Source organism: Erpetoichthys calabaricus, chromosome 1 (genome assembly GCF_900747795.2).
Source record: "Erpetoichthys calabaricus chromosome 1, fErpCal1.3, whole genome shotgun sequence".
NCBI lineage: Eukaryota > Metazoa > Chordata > Cladistia > Polypteriformes > Polypteridae > Erpetoichthys > Erpetoichthys calabaricus.
In genome coordinates, this window is record NC_041394.2 from 158,697,391 (window position 1) to 158,724,570 (window position 27,180).

Genomic DNA, 27,180 nt, shown 5'->3' on the forward strand with positions numbered 1-27,180 from the left:
TCTTGTTTTGTCTATATGTGAAATAATGTCTCAAAGAAGGTTTTTATGTGCAAGGCAAATAATGCTGCTGTCATGGCTCTGCTTTTCTTGAATGTTTAGGAGTATTAAATAAAATCCTAGACAAACTATTATACATAGGACATGGTTTTTTTTTTCTCTATACCCTTCATGAAAAGTAGTGAAATTAAAAGCAGTGCAGTAACCCTCAACCAGAAACAAACCAGCAGCTAAGCCATTATTACATGGTTATGTACAAAGCAATTTTTTTTATTACTTTTTAAAGGCCTTGTATTAATTTAGCAGTTAATATTAGGAGGAAAATTGTTAATACATTTTTTTTAACAATGTACTGTGTGTATACACATCAATAGGAAGAATAAAAAACAATATTGCCCAAGTCATTCAAAGTAATGCAGGAAAACTGCCCACTGGTGATCAACTTAAGCATCCTCGAGTATTTTAGAATAAACCACTGCCTTATTAAATGCAATGGCTCAGCAAAAAAAAAACAATGGCTTTTAAAAGAAGTGAGCAGATTATACACACAGTCTCACACACACACACACACACACACATACACATGCATTCCATACTTTATAGGGGTGTAAACAAAAAAAAAATCTAATTTCTTCCTAGGTCTATTCATAAGTCTACATGTGTTGGGTTAGTCTGAATAATCCTTGCTGTTCAAGTAGAGTGAACAGATAGACATTGTGCTTTATAGATATAGTGAACTATTTGTCTAAAACCCGAATTATGATGAGAAGAACCTGAGTGTCAAAAGTCAGTGGCTTAACATTAATGTGTGAATAAAGAGCAAACAAATAAACAATTTTAAACTTGCTCTCCCAAGAGTGGTAGGTGTGTCTTTGGGTCATACAGATTGGCAAAAAAAGCTACAGTGTGTAACACAGGTGATAGTCATGAACATAGTTAACACATTTGTCTTTCAAACAAGAAACTCAGCCTAAGGGGGAAAACAGCCACATAATGAGCAGTTATAATTATTTAGTGTAAATAGGGGTCCTAATTATCTCTCATTTAGGAGACAGCAGGGACAGCTCCGTTTAGACAGAGTGGTTGGTACCAAGGTGCGAAATGGAAATAAATGTTTTAATATACTTTACGGTGTTATAACTCAAAACATATTGGGTATGTTATAGCATACTGTAGCAGCCACTCTTTATCTGCAGGGGGTTTCACAGGATTGGCAGGGCTAGATGCTTAAGTGGCAGCAAGGAAGTGTATCCTGTAACAAACCCTCGAAAGGAGTCTAGAGGGGACTTTTACACCAAGGAAGTTATTACTGGCTGTGTGTGGTCCCTATTCATACTTTTCCTCTAAGAAACATTGATGTATATGATAACAGAACATGATATAGATTGCTGATACTGCAAAACCAATTAGCGGTCAGGTTTCACGAGAATGCTGCTTTAGTCTCAAAACAATACACCTCTGCATTTGTGCTCTTATCTAGGGCTACAGGACTGGTATGTGGCAAGGTAGCGAACATGACTGCCTTAGACCACATGATGAAATAGCTATATTAGCTGTGTTTACATAGCTAAGCAAGTGGCTGTTCTGTGTGAAGTTGTTCAGACTTCCAAGGTGGAGAGGTCTGTCTTTGCAGACTGCATCTCTGTGTATGATGCAATTTGTCTACAGTACTTAAGATTTAAATATACTAAATGTCAGCATTCTCCATAGCTAGTGTATTATATATTCCATAGTACCAGAGTAATATTCTCATGTTTGGCCAACACTGGAGCACTAACAAATCCCAGACCACCTCCCCCAAAAATTACCACAGGGTTCTTTGCACATTGGTTGTATCCTCACAGATGACTCAAATCTGATAAATTGGGATTGCTGATCACATTTAGTCTAAATATAATTTCTTTCACTTATTTCCAGGCTTTGCTATAAATTTTAATCTGGGAAAAGCTGAGAAAGAGCTACAGTTTCAACACATTCAATGAGATCTATTGACAGTGGGGATGTGTGTAGGTTAGCCTGCATGCTTTTCAACCAAATCCAGGTTTTTTGATCCCTATTCATTATATTTAACTTAAACTAACCAACCAAGGGAGGCCATACTGTGTCCAGGTATTTATTGCTATTTAGGTTTTCTTTGTACCAGAAGTAAATACCAAGAGCATTGTATACAAATAATCTTCTCAACTCTAACTCAATTCTAATAGTTACAATATACACTACTGGTAAAAAAATTAAGGTAATAAAGTTTGCTAATATATCATTTATAATTCCTTATCACTTTTACATCTTCCCACATTCTCACATAGGCAATACCAGGTAAATCAGCTGGTCTCACAATATATTAACTTGTGATGTCAGCCTTGGAATCCCCAACCAGAACTTAAAAACTTATTTCATTTACTTAGTGCACTGCTTGTAATCTCCTTTTCATACTTGTGATTTAAAATCTACCAACTACATTTCTAAACTAGTTCGCATTTTGCAAATTATTCAGAACAGCTACATTTTTAATGTAATTTTTCCTCTACTTAAATTTTTTGTAAACAATTTTTAGATTATTTTGAAGAGGAGTAAAAAGGGGAACCAGATAAGAAAAGTGCAACATGAAAATGAGACACAGAAAAAAAACCTTGGAGAATAAGGAATAAAAGGCATCCAAAACAAGCGACAGAGCAGTAGAAATGAAGGCCCACAAAGATTCTGCAGGAAGGCAAGACCAGTTCATATAAAAAATAGGATGCTTGAGGGCATAAATATCAAACTGGGTCAGGGGCCAAACCCATTTTTAAAGGAGCTGTATAAATCCTTTGGGTAATTTATATTGAATAAAGTGGCAATTCAAATTTTTGGAGCAGTTTTGTATTTTTTAAAAGACTGAGTCCTGGTTCAAGGAAGGGGAGTGCAGATCTGAATCCCACTTAACTGAAACAGTGAGAGGCTTTCTTCTGGCATCCTGGAGATAGGTGTACAGCACAGACAGGTTTTAATTGAAAGCTGGTTGTTGAAACAAACAAAGAAATAAGATTTAGGATGATAGAGATGACGAAGCATCTGCAAACTGTTTCTGCACAAAAAATAGTGTCTCGTATTTCCTAAATATCTGACGTTAGCATGAAATGAAAAAACCCAACTTGTTACAGCTAGACTTTGTTTGATGCAGATTGAAAAAATATCTCATAGACACTGTGACCAACCTAAACTGATGTCAATAGTGAGTGACAAAGGGGTTGACCATAGAAGTGAACAAACAATGAGATGACATACAAAACGAAGCCTCAGTAAAAAAAAACTCAAAGTCAGGAAGGGACACGTCTCCATTAGCCTCACCTAGGATAAAAGCTGAACAATGTTTAATTCTCTGGAGATGCACATTCCACAGAAACAATGTGAGATTCAAGCAATCTCTGCTCCAAAAACAAAGTGAGGGACGAAGAGAGAGTTACTATACACTCGTATAGTTCAATCACAGTAATATATTACTCTTTAGTTTCAGTCACATCTATGTAGAATAAAGATGAATATTACTTAAAGAAATTAGTGGGGTTTTTTTTTTTAAATCCTCTTCCAAAATACAGCGATAATAATACAGGTGCTATGGTGATGCCAAGATATTTAAAAGATCTTACAACGGAGATAGAAGAGGGAAAAGGGAAAAGACCCGATGGAGAAATTAAAGGGAGATGAAGGGCAGATTTACACTAATTTTATATCTGGGGAGTTCCTCATATGTAGTAAATAATTTTAAAATAAATGATAAATACGGTGAGACATTCCTATGAAACAGATGAATATCATCGGCATTGAGAGGTTTTGGGGTGATTTATTACTAATTATAGGAGAAAACTATTGTGAATAATGCATGAGTGCCATAACAACTCAAGTGAAAGAATCAAGAGCATATGAAAGAGGGGGCAGCTCTGTCTGACTCCTCAGCAGGTGGGAATGAGATGAGACAAGTCTGAATTGGAAATAACTGATGCATTGGGAGTCTAGTAAAATGTCTTAATTATGTTAATAAAGAATTGTCAAAACCCATCACCTGCAAAACTTTCCACAGATATGCCAATTCAGTCTGTCAAAAGCCTTTGTGGCATCAAATGACAACAACTGCGAATGAAGCCAGTGTGATCTGTATGAATGAACTTATCATGTACAGTATAACGGTTTGAAGATGAGTGGACAAGGCTTTGGGAAGTCATTTAACGTTAATCATGGAAAGTGGCCTGTAATTTGAATATGTGATATTATATCATTACCTTGTTTGCCATGGGGTATGCCGGATATAAATATACTGTAGATTGTGAAATTTGAGCAGTTTTATATACAGTAGCACCTTTAACAAAGTTTTTCTGCAATTATAAAATGACAATCTACCCCATAATATGCTTTTGCAGCTCAAGTTCACTGGAAGCATGTGCCTATCAAAGCAACAGAGATCAAAAGGTAGAAGACAACTTAAGAAGAGCTATGAGTACATTGTAAGAAATATTGTCCAATGTAATAAGAATGGTCATACACATTGAAGAAGTAAATAAAATGTACTTGTTCATGTTGAAATCCACCAGATGGAATATTTGAGGACAAATTCAAGTCCATGTATTAAAGTAACACATGGTGGGAATTACTGGGTACTTAACACATATGGTGCTCTACAAGAAAGAGAATGAAAAGAATACTGTGCTTTTCAAACTAATCACATCTGATCTGTTAAAATGATATACTGTACCAAAGACAAAGAATACATTTTAGACTTTGATTCACTGTTAAATAATATAAAATCTAATAAAAGTAGTTCTTTGGAGTCATTAAACAGTAAATAAATTTTAGAAATACTTAACCCCATGGCATTTTTAAGTTTCAAAGCAAAAACAAAAAAGGAGAAAAAACATAAAAAGGCATTGAGATCATTTCATAGTGGAATGCATAGGCTGTAGGAATCTTTAATTCATTTGAAGTGACCTGGATTGTACCTCTTCTTAAGATGAACTCCGCACTGACCTTCACAAATTTCTGGTGGTTTCTGAGGGGTTGTTATAGGTACCTGGAGCATTTTAATCTACACTCTAAATATTTCATTACCCATCTTCTTGGTTTTACTTTAAAAAGTTGTAACTGGCACTTATTAGACAAATGCTTCATCTGATAATTCTATCTTTTTTTGGAAAAAATAAAACATTTACCTCATTGCATCCTTATACTTCTGAATTAACTTTTGCTTTTCTTCCTTATCCTCAACCCAGTATTCACTTGGGATTACAAAATTTGAAGTAATCCGACATTCCGGACAGGATCTGTCATTTAAAAATGTGAAACATTGCCTCAGTTATACAGAAGAAAAATGTGTCCCCTTAACACTCAAATTACTGTAATATTTTAAAGCTAAGCCATGTTCACACCGTCCTGCTTTCTACTCAAGTAATTTCTGGCGAGATTTCTGGGAGAAATGCAAGGTCATTGTCCATTTGTTATTTAATTCTTACAAAAAGCATGTTATGATTTGTTCTGATTTGACAATCTAAAACAGTAAATGAAAGACATATAGCACCACTGGTCACAATAGGACCACAAAATTCCATTCCTGGCGGAGCTTATTTATGTGTTTTTTTGGATTGCTTCTTCTTACCTTGGTCTGTTTTGTGAATGCTGTTAACCCAGGAAATTACACGGTCATCTTGATATATAAATGAGCAACTGTACAAAATTACTAGGAACGTTAAGACATTGGAAAAATCTCAGGTCAAGAATGAAAGATAAATCTAATCCTAATTTTGGAGGAGTGTTACTGTAGTTGCATGCTTTAGCTAAAACTGATCTGTTAAGAAAGAAGGTTTTCTTTTTGTTTATGGAACACAGCTGTTATGTAGGCATTATGCTTTTTGTGCTTGTTTAATTTTTTTTTTTTTTTTTTTTTTAAACTAAGGACAGCTACTTAATGACGAGCTCACGTACAGATGAAAATAGTACCAATTTCTTTAATTAGTTGTTGCCTCTTTTGTCATTTGCAAATCCCATTTAATAATCTTAAGGTTAATGAAGAACTTGAAATAGTGTGCAAAACAATTCCTGAACTTCAACCAATTAATTTTTAACACCACTTACAGAAAGCTAAAGCATGCTGTAGAATGAAATGAATAACAAGGTTGACATTAAATTAAATTTATTGGAACAAAAGGCTATATCCATAGGCTCTCCAGGACTAGGATTGCCCATCCCATTTTAATAGTAATTTCCCACTTTTGCTAATAGGATCACATGAATTTGAGAAACTGCAATGCTGACCAGTAATATGCAACTACAAGAAAATGAATACATTCAAGGGGCCCTTTCAAGGCACTGGTTTATCTTACTTGATTATTTTGCTCTCAAATTGCTTGGCACTTCTCCATTTACGAATACATTTTAAGCAGTAGCAGTGGTTGCAACTGGAGAGGATCCCAAAACGGCGTTCACTGGGGTTGACTTTTTCATAAACTATCTCCATACAAATGCCACACACCATATCCTTGCTACGCTGTATGGCAAAGGAAAGTTCCATGTCCTTCTCATGAGCTTCAATGCAAGCCTAGAAATACAGAATGTGGGCAGAATGCAGTCATAGTTTATGTAATTTTATATTCAATATTAGAAGAATGGGTTCAGTATTTTTCAAGTCAGTCATTTCCTTACAATCGTGGTATATATTGGTTTGTCACATAAAACTGCATTCCAAAGTTATTCATATTTTATATGAATTTTGAAAACTAGCCCACTCTTGAATTTTATATTGCAGCTTATAGATACTGTGCCCCTATTATAAAAAAAGCCTTAAAACATACCAAATTTTTCAAGCAAAAAATACTGATTGTATTGATCCACATCTTGAGCAAATCAAAAATTGCAAAAATGTCATTTTAAGAATGTAAAAATGCAAAAAGCAAACAATTGTGAGAATTTATCCAGTTTAAAATGAGACCAGTGGTACCATCATTTCATCAACCTAGTCTTCCTCCAAAGCAACCTTTCAGTCTCAGGTTGTGGTTTCACCTTGGAAAGACTTTGCCAACAGCATTTATTTACATTGAATATTGATGCCTAGGTGTAAATTACTGTCTGTTCAGTAGACAACTAGAATAAAAAAAAAAGTCACACGATTGCTTATATTTTTTCACTATATGGTAGCTTTTTTTCTTTATTTTGCAAGGACTGCCAGCTGCCACTGGATTGATAATGCACATTAGATTAGATGGACAGAATTTTGGCTTTACACAGAAGCTGATTCACACACACACAATGGTCTGAACAAACACCAGAATGACTAAAATAGAAGAGAATTTAATAAAAGAAAAAAAAAAAAAAAAAAAAAAAAGACTTGACAATCATAGTCACATTAGGCATTGGTGTTGGTATAAAGAAGACCCAGTAGCATTTCCTGACACACTTCTGCTAAATAATTAAATTGTCAGAAAGTACTCCATGTTAATGTGTCAGGCACAGTTCATAATGGCACTCAATTCTGTTTCAATGTTCTTCTTTGCTACCACTTCCAGGAGCCCCAAGTCCATCCAATAACTAAACCTTCCCTTTATATTAGCTTGTGATTCGGTGGACCGGTCTTGAAGTGATGCTACCAGCCCAGCACATCATAGTGTAGAAAAATCACATTAGCTATTTTTGAGAGTTGTAGAAGATGTGAAGTATGTCACTGCCCACATTAAACGAATGTAGTACCCTCAGAAAAAAGGACCAGTTCTGCCCTTTCTTATATAGCTCCACTGTGTTAAGAGATCTGTCCAACCCATCATTGATGTGGACCTTCAAATACCTGTAGGACAGTACCACCTCTACATCCACTACCTGAATAGTGACCGGACATTGAGGATGTTTGGTGTGGTAAAAGTCAATAACCAGTTCCTTGGTTTTGCAGATGTTAAGATGCAGACAATTCTCTTTGCACCAAGAAACAAAGTTCTCCACCCAAATCTTATACTGTCTCATCCCCCTAAGTGCAGAATCACCTGCAATATTCTGCAAGTGATATGACCTGGTGTTGTATTTATAATCTGAGGTGCACAGAGAAGTGAAAAGGAAATGGAAAATGTTCAATGTGGTGCTCCAGTGTTGCTCACATCCGTATCTGAAACACAGTCCTAGTGCCTCAAACTGCAGTTTGCCCAATAGATAATTCATTATCCAGGACACCATAGGCTCACCCACCTGGTTATCTCTGAGCTTACCACTTAACAAGGATGGCTGGATGGTACTGGAGAAATCAAAAAACATCCTCACAGTACTGCTACCTTTGTCCAGGTGAGAAGATAACTGTATCCACCTCTCCAATCTTTGTCCAATAGACAAACTGCAGTGCATGTGTGCTTCACTGAGAGAGTACATGCATGTAGCATTGCTACCAAGTGACAAGAACTGGACAGATGCTCTAGGCATCCATTGATTCACCCATCAATTTTACGAACCTGCTTATCCAGGGCAGGGTTGTAGTACAGCTGGAGACTATTCCAGCAAGCATCGGACACAAGGCAGAAACAATCCCTGAAAAGGGCCCCGATCCATCACAGGGTGAGCACACACAAACACTATAGGGACAAATTAGCCATGCAAATTTCATTCAAGTTTAATCAGCTTGTACTTTAGCAAGTTTAGTACAGTTGTTTTAACAATGGAAGAGTGAGCTGTCATTCCTGCCTCACAGTGCCAAATTCTACATTAAGCATGTATTTACAAATTGATTGGCATCAGGATCAATGAATTTTCTCACTTAAAAACATTATGCTTTTATTACTGTGTTGTCAGCAAAAAAGACTCATTATGCAATCTACTGCAAATGTGGCTTGGCTCTTTAAAAAAAAAATCTTAAGGAGTTTATTAAAATACAAAGTACAATGAAACTACTATTTTCTCTTTTCACAAAACACAATCACTGTGCAAAACAGGAACAATCCCTGGATTGGGCACCATCACAGGACAAACACCTAATGTTGCAGGTGTTTGGACTGTGGGAAGAAACAGAGCACCCATATTGAAACTCCATGTAGACATGAAAGCCAGTCTCATTCACTACAAGAGAGCAGTGCTCTGCCCTTTTCATTCAGAACTTTTTTTTAATGTGAGCAAGACACACCATGGAAAAGGTAGCTTGACTTTTTAAAAAAATAAATAAATCTAAGGCTTTATTAAAAAAACAATCCAATACAATCAGTTCAGTTGAGATTTATTGTTATGTGTATAAAGTACAACAAAACTCATATGTGCTCTTTTCACCACACTGGCTCTTGGCATGCATTCTGCTTCACAAGCTATATAAAAGGCTCAGGGGAAGGAGTTCAGCGTTGGGTTATCACATCTCCACTTACGATGGCTGCTGGAGGCAAGAAATGTAACCTTTCCTCAAGAAAATTAATACCAAGAAATCTGTCATTAAATAATTATTTTTTTTTTATTACCAATACAAAAAGGCAGGTTTATCTTAAAAAGCTCTAAAAACCCTCAGAATATGTCAACTTTAGAGCAGCAAAGATTTTGATTTATTTCACCTTTGGAAGCCTTTACCCTACAGTGAAAATGTAACCTGCAAAAACAAAAGAATTATTATTTTTTTTAAATTTATAAAAAACGCTTAAGTTTACAACACAGATTACACGGAACAAAATCAATTTATACCATGATTGTGAAGAAAAAACTGACTTGAAAAATACCTTATCCTTTAAGTGTGAAAGGTTTAGCAGAAACTAGTCAGAAAAAAAATCACAGTTCCTAAACAAATCAAATCAAATAACCAACCTGTAATTGAAAATGGTACTGCTCATGCATTAGTAAAAACTAAAAGACTAAAATTTTACATTAACAGATAAGAACAATTTAAAAATGTACTTTATTAAAATCTGGTTATACACAACTTTCTCCAATATAACCAAAAATCACAGCAATATTGTCCTGTATGTTGTGACAATAAGCTGTCTAATGTCTAAACTCAATTAGGTAATAAAGCTTACTGTAGAAAAAACAAAGTTAACAATTATGATTGATGCAAAAAAGTTCAAGGTAATATGGAAAAAAAAAGTTTCCTGAATTATGTAGTCTGAAGGGGACTGATCCCTTTGTGATATGTATACAACTACAGGTGGTCAGAAAGTGCATGACAGACATTGTAGTTTTGCTAAAATGCAGTACACCAGTATTTTTAAATGTGTATTATTTGAGAAAACAGTACCATAAGCCATTATCTTAAATTTCATTCACATTAGATATCACATATTAAGCAAATATGGCAATTATGACTTCATGCTAACTTGTGCCCACAAGACTGGTTTGAAGCATTACTGTTAAATGGTGTTAACTATTGACACATCAAAGTTCCTCTTTAAAACAGAAAATAAAAATCAGACACTGATATAAGAATGTCTTGTAACTTTTTAAATACAGCTATATATTAGGTGAGGTTATCATGAATTTAGGATTACTGTTGAAAGTTGAGTGAAACGCTGCAATTTAAGATAGTGAAAAATGTCTTCCAAGTATTCATTTTGCAGACAATCTTGTTATTTAAGGGCTAACAAACAACATTAGCAAAATTAATCCCTCCATGCTTACTTTGATGTGCTGGGAGCGCTGCATTGTATCAGAGGGGTGGAGAACCTGGAGCCCACACATATCACAGACATCACCATGGAGGTGAGCGCAGTTCTCACCATAGCGACACTCTCCAACTGTCGCATATGGGCAAAGCTGCTTCTTCAACTCTTTGTCTGCTTGCTGCTTCTCATACTCCTCTTCAATCAGCAGTCCTGGTGCCTCTAAAGTAAAAAGAGCAGATCAATAGAAAGCCTAACATAATAAATTACTGACAATTGTATAACAATTGTATAAAACTAAGAGTTTCAAAAAGTTTTAAAAGCTGTGTGCTTGTACCAGTATTACACTAACATAATTAAAATATCCGGCAGTATTTTTGTGCGTGTTTGTAAACACTTTAACCCGGATATTGAATATGGTTAACTAGTGCCCCACTATAAATTACCCAGGTGATAACTTGAATAAAAGCATCATTGATTATTATATATACAGTGGAACCTCGGTTCACGAACGTCTCGGTACACGTACAACTCGGTTTACGACCAAAAAGTTCGCCAAACTTTTGCCTCGGTTCACGACCACACACTCGGTATACGAACAAGCCAGGTTCCCTTTCGGATTGTACATGTTCAGTCTCTCCCTGTGCATTTCCTGTGCAGCGAGCAAGAGAGAGAGTGCGGCACACACACACACGCATAGCGCGAGAGACAGAGGCGCACACACACAGGCAGCGTGAGACAGAGAGAGCCACACACACACGAGAGAGAGAGAGAGAGAGAGAGAGAGAGAGGCCCCGCGTGCACACACACACAGGAGCGCTCTAGAGAGACACACACACAGGCGCTCCATGCTCGCAAAAGACACACACACACAGGCACGGGAGAGAGAGGCGCGCGCGCGCACACACACACACACACATACACAGGAGCGCTAGAGAGACACACACACAGGCGCTCCAGGCTCGCAAAAGAGAGACGCACGCACACACAGGCGCAGGAGAGAGAGGCACACACACACACAGGCGGGGGAGAGAGAGGCACACACACACAGGAGCGTGCTAGAGAGACACACACACAGGTGCGAGAGAGCGAGGGACGCATAAGGTAGAGAAGGCTTGTTTTTGTTTTCAGTTCTATTTACAGTGATCGGTTCGTAGCCTGCATTGCTGCAATGTTACTTTTCTTGGTGGTTTATTAAATTACGGATTTTTCAAATGTTCATTTTTTCCCCTGTGCTTAAAACTCATTTAAAAAAGTGTTTTTAGCGAGCGGTTCCTAGCACTATAGCGCGAACTATTGCAGTGTTAGTTTTCTCTGTTGTTCAAGGTTTTCTCAGTGTTATTCAATGTTTTTACATTTAGTTTACCATTATGCTGTGCATTCTATGGTATAATTAACTATATTTGTGCTTAAAAACTAAAAACTAAAATATTATATTATTATATACAGTAATCCCTCGCTATATCGCGCTTCGCCTTTCGCGGCTTCACTCCTTCGCGGATTTTATATGTAAGCATATTTAAATATATATCGCGGATTTTTCGCTGCTTCGCGGGTTTCTGCGGACAATGGGTCTTTTAATTTCTGGTACATGCTTCCTCAGTTGGTTTGCCCAGTTGATTTCATACAAGGGACGCTATTGGCAGATGGCTGAGAAGCTACCCGGCTTACTTTTCTCTTTCTTTTGCGCTGACTTTCTCTGATCCTGACGTAGGGGGATTGAGCAGGGGGGCCGTATGCACACCTAGACGATACGGACGCTCGTCTAAAAATGCTGAAAGATTATCTTCACGTTGTGATCTTTTGTGCAGCTGCTTCCTGAAACGACATGCTGCACGGAGCTTCGCATACTTAAAAGCTCGAAGGGCACGTATTGATTTTTGATTGAAAAACAAACTCTGTCTCACTTTGTCTGCTCCTGACGGAGGGGGTGTGAGCTGCCGCCTTCAACAGCTTACTTTGTCTGCTCCTGACGGAGGGGGTGTGAGCTGCCGCCTTCAACAGCTTTGTGGCAGTGCTTCACATACTTAGAGAAAAGCAAACAGATCAATAGGGCTGTTTTTCTTTTATCTCTGTGACATGATCTGCTCCTGACAAGCACTCCTTTGAAGAGGAAGATATGTTTGCATTCTTTTAATTGTGAGACGGAACTGTCATCTCTGTCTTGTCATGGAGCACAGTTTAAACTTTTGAAAAAGAGACAAATGTTTGTTTGCAGTGTTTGAATAACGTTCCTGTCTCTCTACAACCTCCTGTGTTTCTGCGCAAATCTGTGACCCAAGCATGACAATATAAAAATAACCATATAAACATATGGTTTCTACTTCGCGGATTTTCTTATTTCGCGGGTGGCTCTGGAACGCAACCCCCGCGATGGAGGAGGGATTACTGTATATATAATATATACATACATACATACACACACAATTAATCCATTCCAGACTGTACAAACTGTATTTACATACAATCCTATGGGAGAAATTGCTTCGGTTCACGACCAACTCAATTATGGTCGTGAACCGAGGTTCCACTGTATATTGATTACACTTTCTTAGCTCTCCACTTGACATCATTATATTATTATTAAAATTCTGATAGATAGATACTTTATTAATCCCAAGGGGAAATTCACATACTCCAGCAGCACCTTACTGATACAAAAAACAATATTAATAACTTTATATAATGTTAACATTTACCCCCCCCCCCCCCCCCAGTGGAATTGAAGAGTCACATAGTTTGGGGGAGGAACTATCTTCTCAGTCTGTCAGTGGAGCAGGACAGTGACAGCAGTCTGTCGCTGAAGCTGCTCTTCTGTCTGGAGACGACACTGTTTAGTGGATGCAGTGGATTTTCCAGAATTGATAGGAGCCTGCTGAACGCCCGTTGTTCTGAATTAATACAGTAAAATATTTAAAATATACACACTAGAAAAATCAAACCTAATAGGTGCCCCTGATCTTGTTAGATCTCATACTTACTCAGTTGTTAAACAAAAAAGTCCTTTCAATTATCATTTATAATTCCATGCAAATGTTTGGACACCCTTTGCCAAATTACCCATTTTATAGATACTGTATTTGAAGTAAAAACAGTAAATACAACTTCTGATTGCAAACAAATACAATGGCATTTTACAATCCAATTTACTTGAACCAAAAAATAACTAAATAAATAAAATGTAACTGTATAATAACATTTTCATAAAAATGCCATTGTTTTGTTGGTTTGCTGTCAAAGCAGTTTACTATCTCTAATCTTGAGGCAAAAAATGCAAGTTCATTAAAATGACAAGATGATGCAATCATTAAAAAAAGGCAAATTTAAAAAAAAAAAATTTACACTCATGACTCATGGATGCTACATGTTTGTCTTTACATAGCCTTTTAGTTAAATACTTAGGAAGGGATTTGTTTTGCTTCTTAAAAAGAAATATATTTACAGCTAGGAATGCACAATAAGTAGATGTATTCTGGGGCACATGGATTTTCTGTTTCGCTTTACTGGTCACCAAGGAGTTTTGAGGGTAATAAAAGACCTAGGTTTGCCCAACATTAAAGCCAAAAATATTATTTATAAATAATAAGTGAGTACATATCCAAGGAATAAATAGGGCATTAGTTCCTTTATATGTAAACTTTAATATTTTATATATGTTAGTGTTCAGTTGTAGAAACCATGTGCAGGAACAACACTTTCGGCAGTTTATACTCAAAATCTCATTCTTTTGGTCACTAGCCAGAACTTGCGATCTCAGGGAAGGCCAGGGACAAAGACAGACTTGTAAACTGAAAGATTCAAAGGATTTAACTCCTATTTCACCGCAATGGTAAACTAAAATATCTACAAAACTGCTGCTGCAACAATGTTTCATTGATCCATTGCAGAATCATCTCTCCCTTCATTTGTAAGCAATAACTTATTCCACTTGAAACACCAGCCCTTTCCTGAAGAAATCAAGCCTTTCTTTTCCAGTAGAGGGCCACCTCAGACTTGGAGGTAATAATTATAATTCCAGCCACATCACGCTAAGATTCAAACTGTTCCAGTGCACAGCAGAGGTCACAATCTGATGAAGCCAAGAGGATGGCATCAACTGCAAACAATAGAGGTGCAATCCCCAAACTTTTCAAAAAGCACCTGTAAATGCAACCGATTAATTCCAATGATGTCTCACTCATCTGCATAAGGGCAAAAATTTGTTCCACTTGCAGAGCCAGGACAGAATCCATATTGATCCTCCTGGAATAAAGATTCAACCATCAGACGGAGTCTACATTTTGATCTACCGATATAGGTTTATCCAAACACACTGAGGAATTTGATCCCTCAATAAACAGAACACACCCTCTTGACTTGACTTATTCACTTTCATGAAGTTAATCCCTCCATTCCATTGTATACTCTAAGACAGAGAGTTGAATACATATTTTTCATGTAACAAGAGCAAGCTAATTCTTTAAGTTTTGTTAGAGTGGTACTATACCTGTGGCACTAATTTCTTCAGCTGTCCAAGTCAGGCAGTATATACTATGGGTTGAGTGGAAGTTTTCAGTAAATGCTTGCTTCCACAGTGCCCACTTTATCAATTTTTTTGGAATCTAGGCTCACAAAAGTGAAGCAGCAGAAAATAGAATGCTGCATGCATTTTTATATACACACTAAAAAGACCCAGAATATAGTATCCACGCAGAAAAAGATATAACCAAGAGTGGGATAAACAAGGTACCAAAGTACAAATACACCCTTGTCAAAGATGGCCGGGGGTGTGGTCAGGGCATTATCTCCCCAGGGTCGCTAAGTGGCAGCCCCCTGGGTTGCTGAGGTGCCATAGATTCCCGCTGGGATTCATGAGCGTTTACTGCAGCATGGAAGCCAACAGGGGGAGCTGTGGTGGTTGCACAGCCCTGCTACATTGGGCTTTCCCCACACCTGGGAGCGATTCCAGACCTGGCTAATGAGCCACCTGGAGGACTCCCAGGAACAGAATAGGAGCCAGCTGCCACTACTCCGAGAGCCAGAGTTGGGAGGAAGAAGCTTGCCGGAGGAGGAGTAGAGGTGACAGAGCGCGAGAGCAAGAGAAACAAAGGAAGAAGAAGAAAGAGACGAAGTACTATGCTGCTGTGGGGAGCCAGAGAAAAGCTCTCCCCATGTAAATAAATGTCTGTTGTGTCTTTAAAATTATTCCTGTTTCTGCTTGTGACGGGTTAGGGCAGCTGGAGCATCCCGATCTGGTCACAGCCTCTTAACAAATTAGCCCTTAAGAGATACTTACAATGTAATCAACAGCACTGAATGAGAGAGATACAAGCAAGCCATAACGCAATAAAAGAATTACATGTTAGGTTTAAGTGTCTTCTAACATCACATAACCTCTTAGTGTAGTTTTAAAACATCACTACCTTAAAAACTACTATAACGAATACATAAATGATTCAAAATTACCTTAAAACACTTACCTCTGCCACAGTAGGGCTGGCCTGGTACAAACTCTGCTGCATTAACCCAGTCTACAAAGCCAGATGGCCTTGGGCTCTCCACATTTTCTCTCATGTTGCTCAGTTTAGGTTTAGAAGTACAATCGGGAGCAGTTGCTGAATCAGATGGCATCATCGGCTTGGGACCACTTGTTGAATCTTGTTTGGATGGGCTGGTGTGGTCATACCTTCCAAAAATTTGGAAAGATAAGAGGGGTGGGGAGTGATATTAATTAGAAAAATCTAACACATCACTGCTCAAAAAACTATTCAGATAAAACATCACAAAAAAACTACCACTGAAGGAAACCCTTGCTTTACACTAGGCATAAAAGCTTTACTCTCAGTATAAAGAATTATAAGCCTGAAGCAAAAAAGAAAACAAATACTAAATGTAAAAAAGATAAACCAACGCTTGCCAAATATTAAGCAGAGAAAGAAGTTAAGGTAATCTATTCAAAAAGCTGGATAACTGTTATAGAAGAATATAAGGGAGCAGATGGTTATTATAGGAAGTACTATTGTACCTCAGTTTCTGGACAGTGGCTCGATTCCTGTCTGGGGCTGCTGCCATGGTGAAGTCTAGTTTCTACTTTGGAATGCTTTTTGTACCATAGTTGAAAAGGTGTGTTACTGGAACAATTAGGAAAGCTAAAATGGCTTGCGAGCAGTTGCTGTTATGGAACATCTCCATTACTTCTCTCCTAAATTTGCCCCAGCCATGTTTTATTTTGGTAACTGATAAAGCAAACTTGAAACGAGAGAACACTTAACATGTGTATTCAAACTCAACAAAAGAACATTTTACTTGTACGTGCCTTTCATGTTGTGTTTGCCTAGATCTGCAAGAATACAATGAACAGTTTGAACCCTAAGAAAATAAACACACACAATCTCTTTAGCAGGGATGGCAAATTATATATTTGAAAAAAAGAAAAAAAAAATTTGAATATAGTCCAAAATTCACATTCAAATATAGAATGACTGCTGTCCATTCTCCACTTTACATCAATTTCAGCACCATTTTACTCTAGACATGCAATATATTATTGCAGGATATTTCAGGGAAATATATGCATATCACTCACAGATCAAGCTATTTGTATTTTTGAGTGTTTAGCCTGTACTGTCATTACTAAAATGGACAGCCTTCAACTGTTTAAACACACCATGTCGCAATGCATCTTGCTCAAGAATACTCTCCACTACTCTGCTCTTGACTTTACAGTTGAACTACAAACAAGTTTTAAATAAATTTCCAGCCAACAAAAAAATATTGTGTTGCTCCATATCTCATAATGGTTCACTCTTGAACCAGAGATCCCCAATTTGCTGTTCTTTTCATGATAGAAACCTGTTAAGCATCCAAGGCAGTAAAAGCAAAACAACTGACACTTTTTAATAGAGCATTTTCAATGGCGGCAATGCTTATTTTTGACCCTGTAGTTTTTGCACCAAACTTCATCAGTGACCTTCTCCATCATGTGCCTGTCCGCCCACTAAGGTCCTCTGATTCTGGCAATCTTGTTGTGCCCCAAACTAATCTACACTCCATGGGTGACAGGGCCTTCAGCTGTATAGCGCCCAGACTCTGGAATGACCTACTGAAATTAATCAGGTCAGCCGACTCCATAAATTCTTTTAAAAAACAACTCAAAACTCATCTGTTCAGGAAGGCTTTTAGCTCTACTTGACTTTATTACCCTTCTCTCAGTTTACCTTTATGTGTGTGTGCTAGAGACCATCAATTATGTTGTCTGTTAGGCTTTTTTCTCTGAATTTACTGTCTTAATCTCCTTTATTTATTTGTCTGGTTTGTACAATGCTATATACTGTATATCCTGCTGTTCTATCTTAAACTGTGAAGTGCCTTGAGCATGGAAAAGGCGCTATATAAATAAAAAAATAAAATGTATTTTATACACTTTGATTAAGAAGCAGTTGTACATGCAGTCTGCATTTTAGTTGCAAATTTGACAAACGTTACCTAAAACAATAAGGCATAATGGAGAAAGAAGAACCATCCGCTCCCACCCACAGCACTCTAACCATAAAATGTATATTCACAAAGCTTGGTGGACACACACAAACCACACACTGCTAGTTTAACAAGGCATGGAATTAACATTAGCCTACACTTCCCATGCTTTACTTTTTTTTTGTACTGTGTTGTCAAATAGGTTTTCTAATAAACACTAATTTCATAGTTTTAAGTTGCTTTAAAAAAGGTGTCTGCAAAATAATTGTAATGAAGTATTTAAAGACCATTATGATCCAACATTTAGTAAATTCAGTTGTTTTATTTGAAATTACCTGAAAATTGAAACATCAAGTTATAGGTGGCACACAGGATGGACAAGCACCCCTACCAGGAGTCCAGAAAATCCCTTATCTAAATGGGAGGCACCGTGGGAATGTAAAGGCATCCCGGCCAAGAGAGGGAAGGAGGTCACACCTGGACTAGGCAGTCCTAAGGGGTGTACAGACATCCCAACCATAATGAATGGTTCCTTACTGGGGCAGGGAGCCTCAAATAAAGGACATCCTGAAAAGACATGGAATTTATACCTTCCCTGACCAGGACAGAAGACAGGGATGGACTGTCCCTGGAGGATGTTTATTCCCCCCAGGCGCTAGATGAAAGTAGCCCTCCATATCGGCACCCATTCAAGAACCAGCAGGGAATGCCAGGAGTTGCAGTCCGGCAGCACAACCCTGCTGTGGTCCATGGGTGCCGCTCCCCCAAAATACAGGACTTCCAAATGACCCAGAAGTAATTCCATCGGGGTTAGGGTTGACTGTTTGGAAACTTACTTTCCAAATAAGCTACTTATTCTGAAAAAGCAGGTTTGAAGAGTAATGACCAACAGAAGCAGGAAAAAAGTATTTCATTTTTATTTTGTTTACCATAAAATTAGTTTCGACTGTGGACATTTTCAAATTTTAAAATGCCCGGTATATTCATAGAGATGCACTAGCTTTGGGGTGGGAGTTTCGGGACCCCAAAAAAAAGAACACATCCACAAAACACCTTCTCTGTCATTCATAAAAAAATTAGAAACATACAGGATGATTTTGGACTTTTGATATGAACAACTGGACAATACAGACCAAGTTGGATTTTATATACAATATATGAAAATATATTGTATATTTATAAATACCTGCAGCGATCCCCAAAAGCACAGCATCCTTTCTGAAAGTATTTGCAGATCATGGCTGGTTTGCTGGTGGCAAGATCATGAGAATAGCGGCAGTTATTCCCTTCTTTGCAAACCCCATGCATGAAATACCTAACAAAGGAAACAATGTAGACAAATTTTAATACAAGTCTGCAACTGTCCAATCAGTATTCAATCTTAATGTTGAATAATTATCTGCAGTAAACGGAGCAACACTTGTGTGAAACTGGCCTAGTAGCAGATGGAAGTTTACAAATGTTAAATCTGAACACACATGCAAGCTAAATGTTAAAATATGCTAAGAAATGTCAAAATTGAAGATAATTAGATAGTTCATTCTAATCCAAATGGTAATTTTCACCTCAGATTCAACTGTGTTGAAACATACTGCATGCTGTAAATAATTTTACATTTTTGCCTACTCTGCAATTATTCCCTCTCATTATATTATTAAAATTAAGAGATTCAAATGTTCTCTTTAAAATGTCCTTATATTTTTCTCTCAGAAAGCTTTAATATTTTTAGAACATTACAGCACTGAACAGTAGGTGGCTGGCAAGAAAATAAACATCCTGTTACATTTTTTAAGACTTGCAGAAGTTGTAAATACCCACCAAACCTTCCTTATAATGAGAAGTAAAGCCAATCAATGCATAATGTTTATCCTGCTTCATCGAGTAAAAATCCAAAGTACAAACTCTGACAAAAAATATGGAATCACCATTCTTGGAGATTGTTCATTTAGTGGTAAAACATACCTCAAAAAAATTAAATGAAATTGTTTTAAATAAATGGTACATTTTTTGTTCAGGCCAAATAGAGGGAAAAATTATGGAGTCACTCAAAAATGAGGGGGAAAAAAAAAAAAAAATACACCACCACACACTATAGTATCATTAACCCAAAAAATTACAATTAGTACGGTGTTGCACCTCCTCTGTCTTTTATTGACAGCTTGAATTCTTTGAAGCATGGACCACACTAATGAAATGCAAAATTCTTTATCAATTAGGTTCCAAAATGTCTGAGATTTTTTTTTCAATTTCCACTATAAATTTTCAATCAGGTCTGGACTGTTTGCCAGCCTTTCCAGAAGAAATGTTTTAACACACTTTGCCCTGTGGCAAGATGCATTATCATCCTGAAAAATGAGTTAATCATCACCAAACCTACTTTCAAGTGAAGGAATAAGTGTCCAAAATGTCAATGTATACCTGTACATTTACCGTAGAGGTAGTGATTTCCATTTACCTGACATACAACCCCCATAACAACTGGAAATATGAGGTTATCTTCAGGCAGCCGTCCAAGTTAGTTTCATTGGAACAGTCAAATAAAGCCTCATTTCCTTGGCCAACACAGATTTGTGATTCATCACTGAATATTAATTGATCCATAGTCCACGACTGCTTCTCTTTAGCCCACTGTAACCTTGTTTTCTTTTACTTGCGTGTTTATGATGATTTACTTTTAGCTTTTCTCTATGTAAATCCCATTTCATTCAGCCGATTTCTTACAGTTCAGTCACAAACATGGACTCCTGTTTCTGCCCATTTGTTTATTCATTTCTTTTGCTGTGCATTTTCCGGACATAATGCTTTTGCTTTGTGTTTTCTATCCCGATGCATGGGCATCTTCCTTGGTCTACCCGTATATTTCCCTTTTCCAACTTTCCCATTTTGTTTGTACTTGCTCTAAATTTTAGACACAGCTGACTGGGAACAACCAACATCTTTTGCCAAACTCCATGTTGAATTACCTTCTTGAAGACGTTTTATAACCCTTTCCATTGTTTCAACTGACAGCTCTCTTGTGGGGCCAACTTTCCTGACAATCAGCCAGGGGCAAAAACCTCACTACGGTCTGCAAGGACACTCTTAACTGTAGAATAATTGATCTAATTAGATATGTGCAAGTATTGTTTTATAAATGCAAATTACCAGGCGATTCCATAATTTTTTCCTTAACGTTAAGTAGGAGTGCGTGATATGTATCGTCTATGCATGAGCTAAACCTATCAATTATGTCTCTCACTTTGCAAAAAATCAAAAACACACCTTGAGAGTCCATGCATTCAGTGTCTCCTGTAACCTAACAGGATAGACTACTGTGTCGTGCATAAAGTGAGTGAATAGGTGTGCAGTGTCAGCACACCACAAGAAGCTAGTGTAGCTCTCGAAAATGTCAAGGTCTATTTATAGAACACATTTAAAACCAACATCAATAATATTGTAGCCAAAGTGCTTTACAATACAATATACATAAACAGAATAATAAAAGTTTAAAAAAAAAAAAAATACATTGAGGTGGTTTGGTTTTGGTAAGAGTGATGTTGCTCAAAAGACAGCAATCTGTAAGCTATGTTGGAAAGAAAAATATATAAATACCAACATCCACGCCCTCAGCTCTCTGCAGTTCTCATACCAGGAGAAGGTGGGAGCAGAGGATGCCATCATCTACATGATGCACCGATCCCTCTCCCACTTGGACAGAGGCAGTGGTGCTGTAAGAATTATGTTTCTGGACTTCTCTAGCGCCTTCAACACCATCCAACCTCTGCTCCTCAGGGATAAGCTGACAGAGATGGGAGTAGATTCATACCTGGTGGCATGGATCGTGGACTGTCTTACAGACAGACCTCAGTATGTGCATCTAGGGAACTGCAGGTCTGACATTGTGGTCAGCAGCACATGAGCACCGCAGGGGACTGTGCTTTCTCCGGTCCTGTTCAGCCTATATACATTGGACTTCCAATACAACTCTGAGTCCTGCCACGTGCAAAAGTTCGCTGACGACACTGCTATCGTGGGCTGCATCAGGAGTGGGCAGGAGGAGGAGTATAGGAACCTAATCAAGGACTTTGTTAAATGGTGCGACTCAAACCACCTAACAACTGAATACCAGCAAAACCAAGGAGCTGGTGGTGGATTTTAGGAGGCCTAGGTCCCTCCCAGACCCTGCGATTATCAGAGGTGACTGTGTGCAGACAGTACAGACCTATAAATACCTGGGAGTGCAGCTGGATGATAAATTGGACTGGACTGCCAATACTGATGCTTTGTGCAATAGAGGACAAAGCCGACTATACTTCCTTAGAAGGCTGGCGTCCTTCAACATCTGCAATAAGATGCTGCAGATGTTCTATCAGACGGTTGTGGCGAGTGCCCTCTTCTACGCAGTGGTGTGCTGGGGAGGCAGCATAAAGAAGAGGGACACCTCACGCCTGGACAAACTGGTGAGGAAGGCAGGCTCTATTGTTATTACCCAGGTGGGGTAAATATTAACACTATACAAGATTATTGTCTATTATACGTGCCTTGCACTCTCCACCTTGCAATTTTTTTTTTTTTAACTTGCACTGCGTTTTTATTGCTCTTTAATTAATATTGTTTTTATCAGTATGCTGCTGCTGCTGCTAGAGTATATATATGCTGGAGTATGATGCTGGAGAATTTCCCCTTGGGGATTAAAGTATCTATCTCTCCATTATAAAAAAAATCCTGGAGAGAAACAGTAGGGCGTCAAGACATGATCTTCACGTTAAGATCACGGAAGACAGTTAAAAGACCCGCGAGGACCATAAACATGAGACATTGTGTCAAGAGATTGACCCAGAACCGTCTCGCAATGACGTAGAACACGAGGTTCTTGCAAGATACCCCCTACTTACAATCAATATCAAATAAGACAACAGGGCAGCAAAACATTCAGTCTTGTGAAGGATTTGAGCACACACAGATCCAGGGTCTCCGCGCATACAGTATAAAGCGTATAAGGACAATATGTTATAAATGAAACATTGACGACTAAGCGAAGAAGAAAGCAGCACGGAGAAAAAAAGAGACTCAAAAGGGTTGGAGATAAAAAAAAAAAAGAGCAAAAAAGAAAAAATAATCTAGGTGCAAATTCATAAAATAAGGAAAGCAATTATCAGCCCGTAACCTGTGGAACTGAAACAAAGCACGTCCAATCGGGCTCAGAATTAAAAGACAAAGTAGAACTTCATAAACACATTCACAAATGATGGCGCTATACACATGCAGAGCAGATTATGAAAGCAGTGGAAATCAAAAGGCACAAAAAAAAAAAAAACATATGCGCGATACAAATGTGGATAAAGTTAAAGAATATGAAAGTAGGAAAAGTATAAAAAAAATGTAAGGATCGCAGTAGAGCAAACAAATGGAAATTATTACTCAGAAAAGGGAAAATAATCACCACGGACCAGGTGTCATTGGATAAAAAAGCAGGCCAAAGTGAGGTCAGAAATAAAAGAGTAGAAAACAAAGTAAAACATCATAAAGAGGTTTTTATAAAACAAGGGGGCCAAACAGGTTAGAGATAATGAAAACTGGAATTCAAAAGACAAAAAAAAAAAAAAAAAACCCTAGGCGCAAAACACATGCAGAGCAAGATACAGAATATGAAAGCAGAAAAAAAACGACAGTCAAAAAAATAAAGTAAACATCGCATTATCGCAAAAAAAACAGGAATTATTACTCGGAGAAATAACTAAAAGGCGAATAGAGATCGAATATATGGACACAGGTGATATGTCAGAAGTATGTAAATATTGTAAGGCTTTGAAGTTTTAAGTCCGAGAATTTCAAAAACATGTTTTACGTCACAGGCATTTATTGGTTACTTTGCAAAAAAAAAAAAAAAAAATTAACAGCTGATGATGTAGATTGCTTGATCTATGCTGAAATTCCAAGCAGAGAAACCTATCCTGAATTATGGTGCAAAGTCATTAAACACATGTCTCACTGACCTCATTTAAAAGATTCAGCATATTGGAACTCAAGATTCCAAATACTGTTTTTACATAAGTTCTGAAATAAAAGAAGTGAAACTAATGAAATAGCAACAATACAAAGAAAAAAAAAAAAAAAAATCTTAAAGTGTGTATCCGGAAAACCAAACACAGGGGTTGGCGACCCCCTAGTCTATCTCTCTCTATAGGATAGAGGTAGAAAAACTGACCCATGTGAGGTCATGGTGGGGGATCTTCACCTCAGCTTAGGTAGCCAGCTTCTTGAATACCATGAAGCCAACATTTGCTACTCTCTATTAAAAGTATTCTCTGGCAACGATACGAGAGTTCTCTCTAAAGCAGTCACTGTGATGATAGCTAATTCATCACACCTTTCTCATTCAGAGGCCTTCAGCTAACCCAGGAAAGAGACATGCTCATTAACTCGGCTGGCAAAGGCAACCTGAAAAACGTCATTCTAAACAAAAATTCCACTCTAAAGAAATTTTATACAGATTAAAAGCTGAATGTATGTGATGGCAGTGGTGTTCATATGTAGTTTTAAGGGCAACAATTAAGACCATTTGTAGCCAAATTTGATCCAGTTTACAGTTAGAAATTAGCCCCCAAGTCAGTCTGAAAAATGGCCTATATACATCATCAGCATCTTTAAACATAAAAGTCATGTTAAGTTATTACAGGGTTATTTAAAGTAACACATTCCCAGTCTCCCATGCGGCAAGACTCTAAAAGAATGTATTATTCAATTTGTTCAATTCACAGTTAAATGTGTCTTTCACTGCCTTTTAAGCCCTTGCTTTCTGCAAACATCTTACAAAAATGTACACTTATTACCATTCAACCTCACCAACAAAAAAGTACCTAACTTGTGTGTTCCAAAATGCTGCAAAACTTTATTTTTACTATTTTGATAAACTTTTCTCTGGAACTCCTGAGGTTTTCTAATTTTTTGCCTGCCCTAGATGCAAAGATTTTAGCTGGATTTTGCTTGTATAGTTCTCCTTCTTGACTTTAAACAAAAACTGGCCATCAGTTTTAGTGAAACTAAGAAAAACTCTATAACTACTTAGCCACAATCAGAAAAGTAGATTACCAAGATAATGAAATACCCTCTTTTAAATTAGTGTTCCGTTTCCTTCTTTATATTAAAAGTAAATAATGCAAGTTAGATGATCTGGCATTGCCAAATTGGCCCTAGTGTGTGTGTGTGTGTGTGTGTTAGTACACCCTGTAATAGACTGTTGCCTTGTCCAGGAATATATCCTGTCTTGCATTTGATGCTTGCTGCGAAAGCTTCCCTGAGACCTGACTCCAGAGAAGTAGGTTTGGTAAATGGATGGACAGTAATTTCCTTATATTTATCTAGGTTTTGAATGTCATAGTACACCGTCTCCTCAATAATTATTGGCAGCATTGGTAAAGTAAAAAAGGTTAATAAAAAATAATCCTATTTGTGAATTACCTAAATCCTGGGAGAAATCCAACATTTAAATGTAGTAAATTCCTCATCAATAAATGTTAACAAAATCACAGGTGCCATGATCATTGCCAGCCCTGCATGTAATTTTTTTTTTTTTTTTTTGGGCAAAGATGTAAAAAACAACACACAACTACAGCTTTCTCCTATAAAATCCTTTAAGGTGAAGCAGGGAATCGGATACCATTCCTCTTTACAAAATCTGTCTATATCATCTAGGGTTCTAGGTCCTCTTTCGCCCACACTCCTCTTCATCTCAACACATGCTTTCAATGAAGTTTATGTCGGGGGACCGATACGGCCATGACAGAAGCTAACTTTGTGTTCCAATAAACATTTTTCTGTTGACTTTGATATATGTTGTAGGTAACTGTTCTGCGAGAAGATCCAACGAAGGTCCAAGTAGTTTCTTGGCAGAGGCAGCCAGATTTAAATATAAAATCTCCTGGAATTTCATGAAGTTCCTAATATCATGTTCCTTTGGAGGAAAGGCAGTCCCACGACATCACAGAACCTCCACTGCACTTTACAGTGGAAATCGGGTTTAGCCATAAAGAAAATAACCTACCTTGAGTATTTGTTACCAAAAAGCTCAATTTTCATTTTGTCTGACCATCAAACATGGCTACAAACAAAGTTTCAGTATTGTTTAGCAAACTCCAGGCACTTACGTTTGTTGTTAAAATGACAGGAAAGACTTTTTTCTGGCAAGCCTTTCAAATAATCTGTTAGCACAGAGGTAACATCTGATGGTAGTTTTAGATACTTTGTGACCCCAAGGTGATACTTTTTCTGTATTTCTTCATTATTTTTTTTTTAAACCTCTTATACCATCCACCTTATTGTGCATGGGATCAAAAGAATCAAAAGGGTTGCAGAGTAAGATCACTGCCAAAAATAACTCCATAATTTAAGACATATTTAAATTTCACACATGTCAATTATGCTTGCACTTCTGAAAGTAATGCTTGTGCTTCTGAAGCATGAACAAACCGTCAAAAATACATCATTGGACGCACAAGACATTTGCCATCGAGGAAGAAACGATTGATTTTTGTTAATACGCAAGTGCCACAAAGTTAGAATGCTGGAGTTATTTCTGAAAGCGACCGTATGTCATACTTAGCCCCCTTACAGTGGCTCCCAAGGGCAAAACGGCAAAAAAAAAAAAATGACAATGAAATTAATTAAACAATGACAACATGAAATTAACAATAAAAAGCAAGAGCATGAAATTAAATTAACGGTGGTGAGTTTTAAACTTCACGTAATGTCTTAGTTGAGAGTCCAGATGTTCAATACTGCAGAATGTTCCCACCCTTCAGATTTTGGCACTCTTGGTCATAGATTTGGAGTTGGGGTGGGAGGCAAGGAATTATGCTGGCCAGGATAGGCTCCAGCAGACTGTTTAGGAGTAAGCGGATTTGAAAATGACTGACCGACATAAAAGAATAGGGAACAAGAGGCATATTTCCTGACCCATTTAATTATTTATACTTGCATTTCATGTTATTATTTACTGTGACATTCGACAATACTTTTATTTATTTGTGTATTTATCGCTGTATCCATCCTATTTCTAAAACCACTTTATTCTGAGCAGAGGCAGAGTCACAGGGAAGCTGGAGCCTCTCTCAGAAGCATAAAGCTCTTTTCTTTTGTCTGTACCAATTAAATATCACATAAATCTCATTCATCTGAGGTGGGT

The 27,180-nt window shown here is 37.4% G+C and overlaps 1 protein-coding gene across 1 annotated transcript in view; it reads right to left on the reverse strand.

Annotated features, from left to right (window-relative positions):
- mkrn1 (makorin, ring finger protein, 1) overlaps window positions 1–27,180 on the reverse strand; it is a 119,837-nt gene that overhangs the window by 16,466 nt on the left and 76,191 nt on the right. Inside the window, exons 2-6 of the mRNA XM_051920502.1 lie at window positions 19,204–19,332; window positions 16,022–16,227; window positions 10,582–10,784; window positions 6,345–6,559; window positions 5,178–5,288 (exon numbers count right to left, since the gene is read on the reverse strand). Coding sequence (XP_051776462.1) covers window positions 5,178–5,288; window positions 6,345–6,559; window positions 10,582–10,784; window positions 16,022–16,227; window positions 19,204–19,332 — 864 coding nt within the window. The remainder of the gene's footprint in view (window positions 1–5,177; window positions 5,289–6,344; window positions 6,560–10,581; window positions 10,785–16,021; window positions 16,228–19,203; window positions 19,333–27,180) is intronic.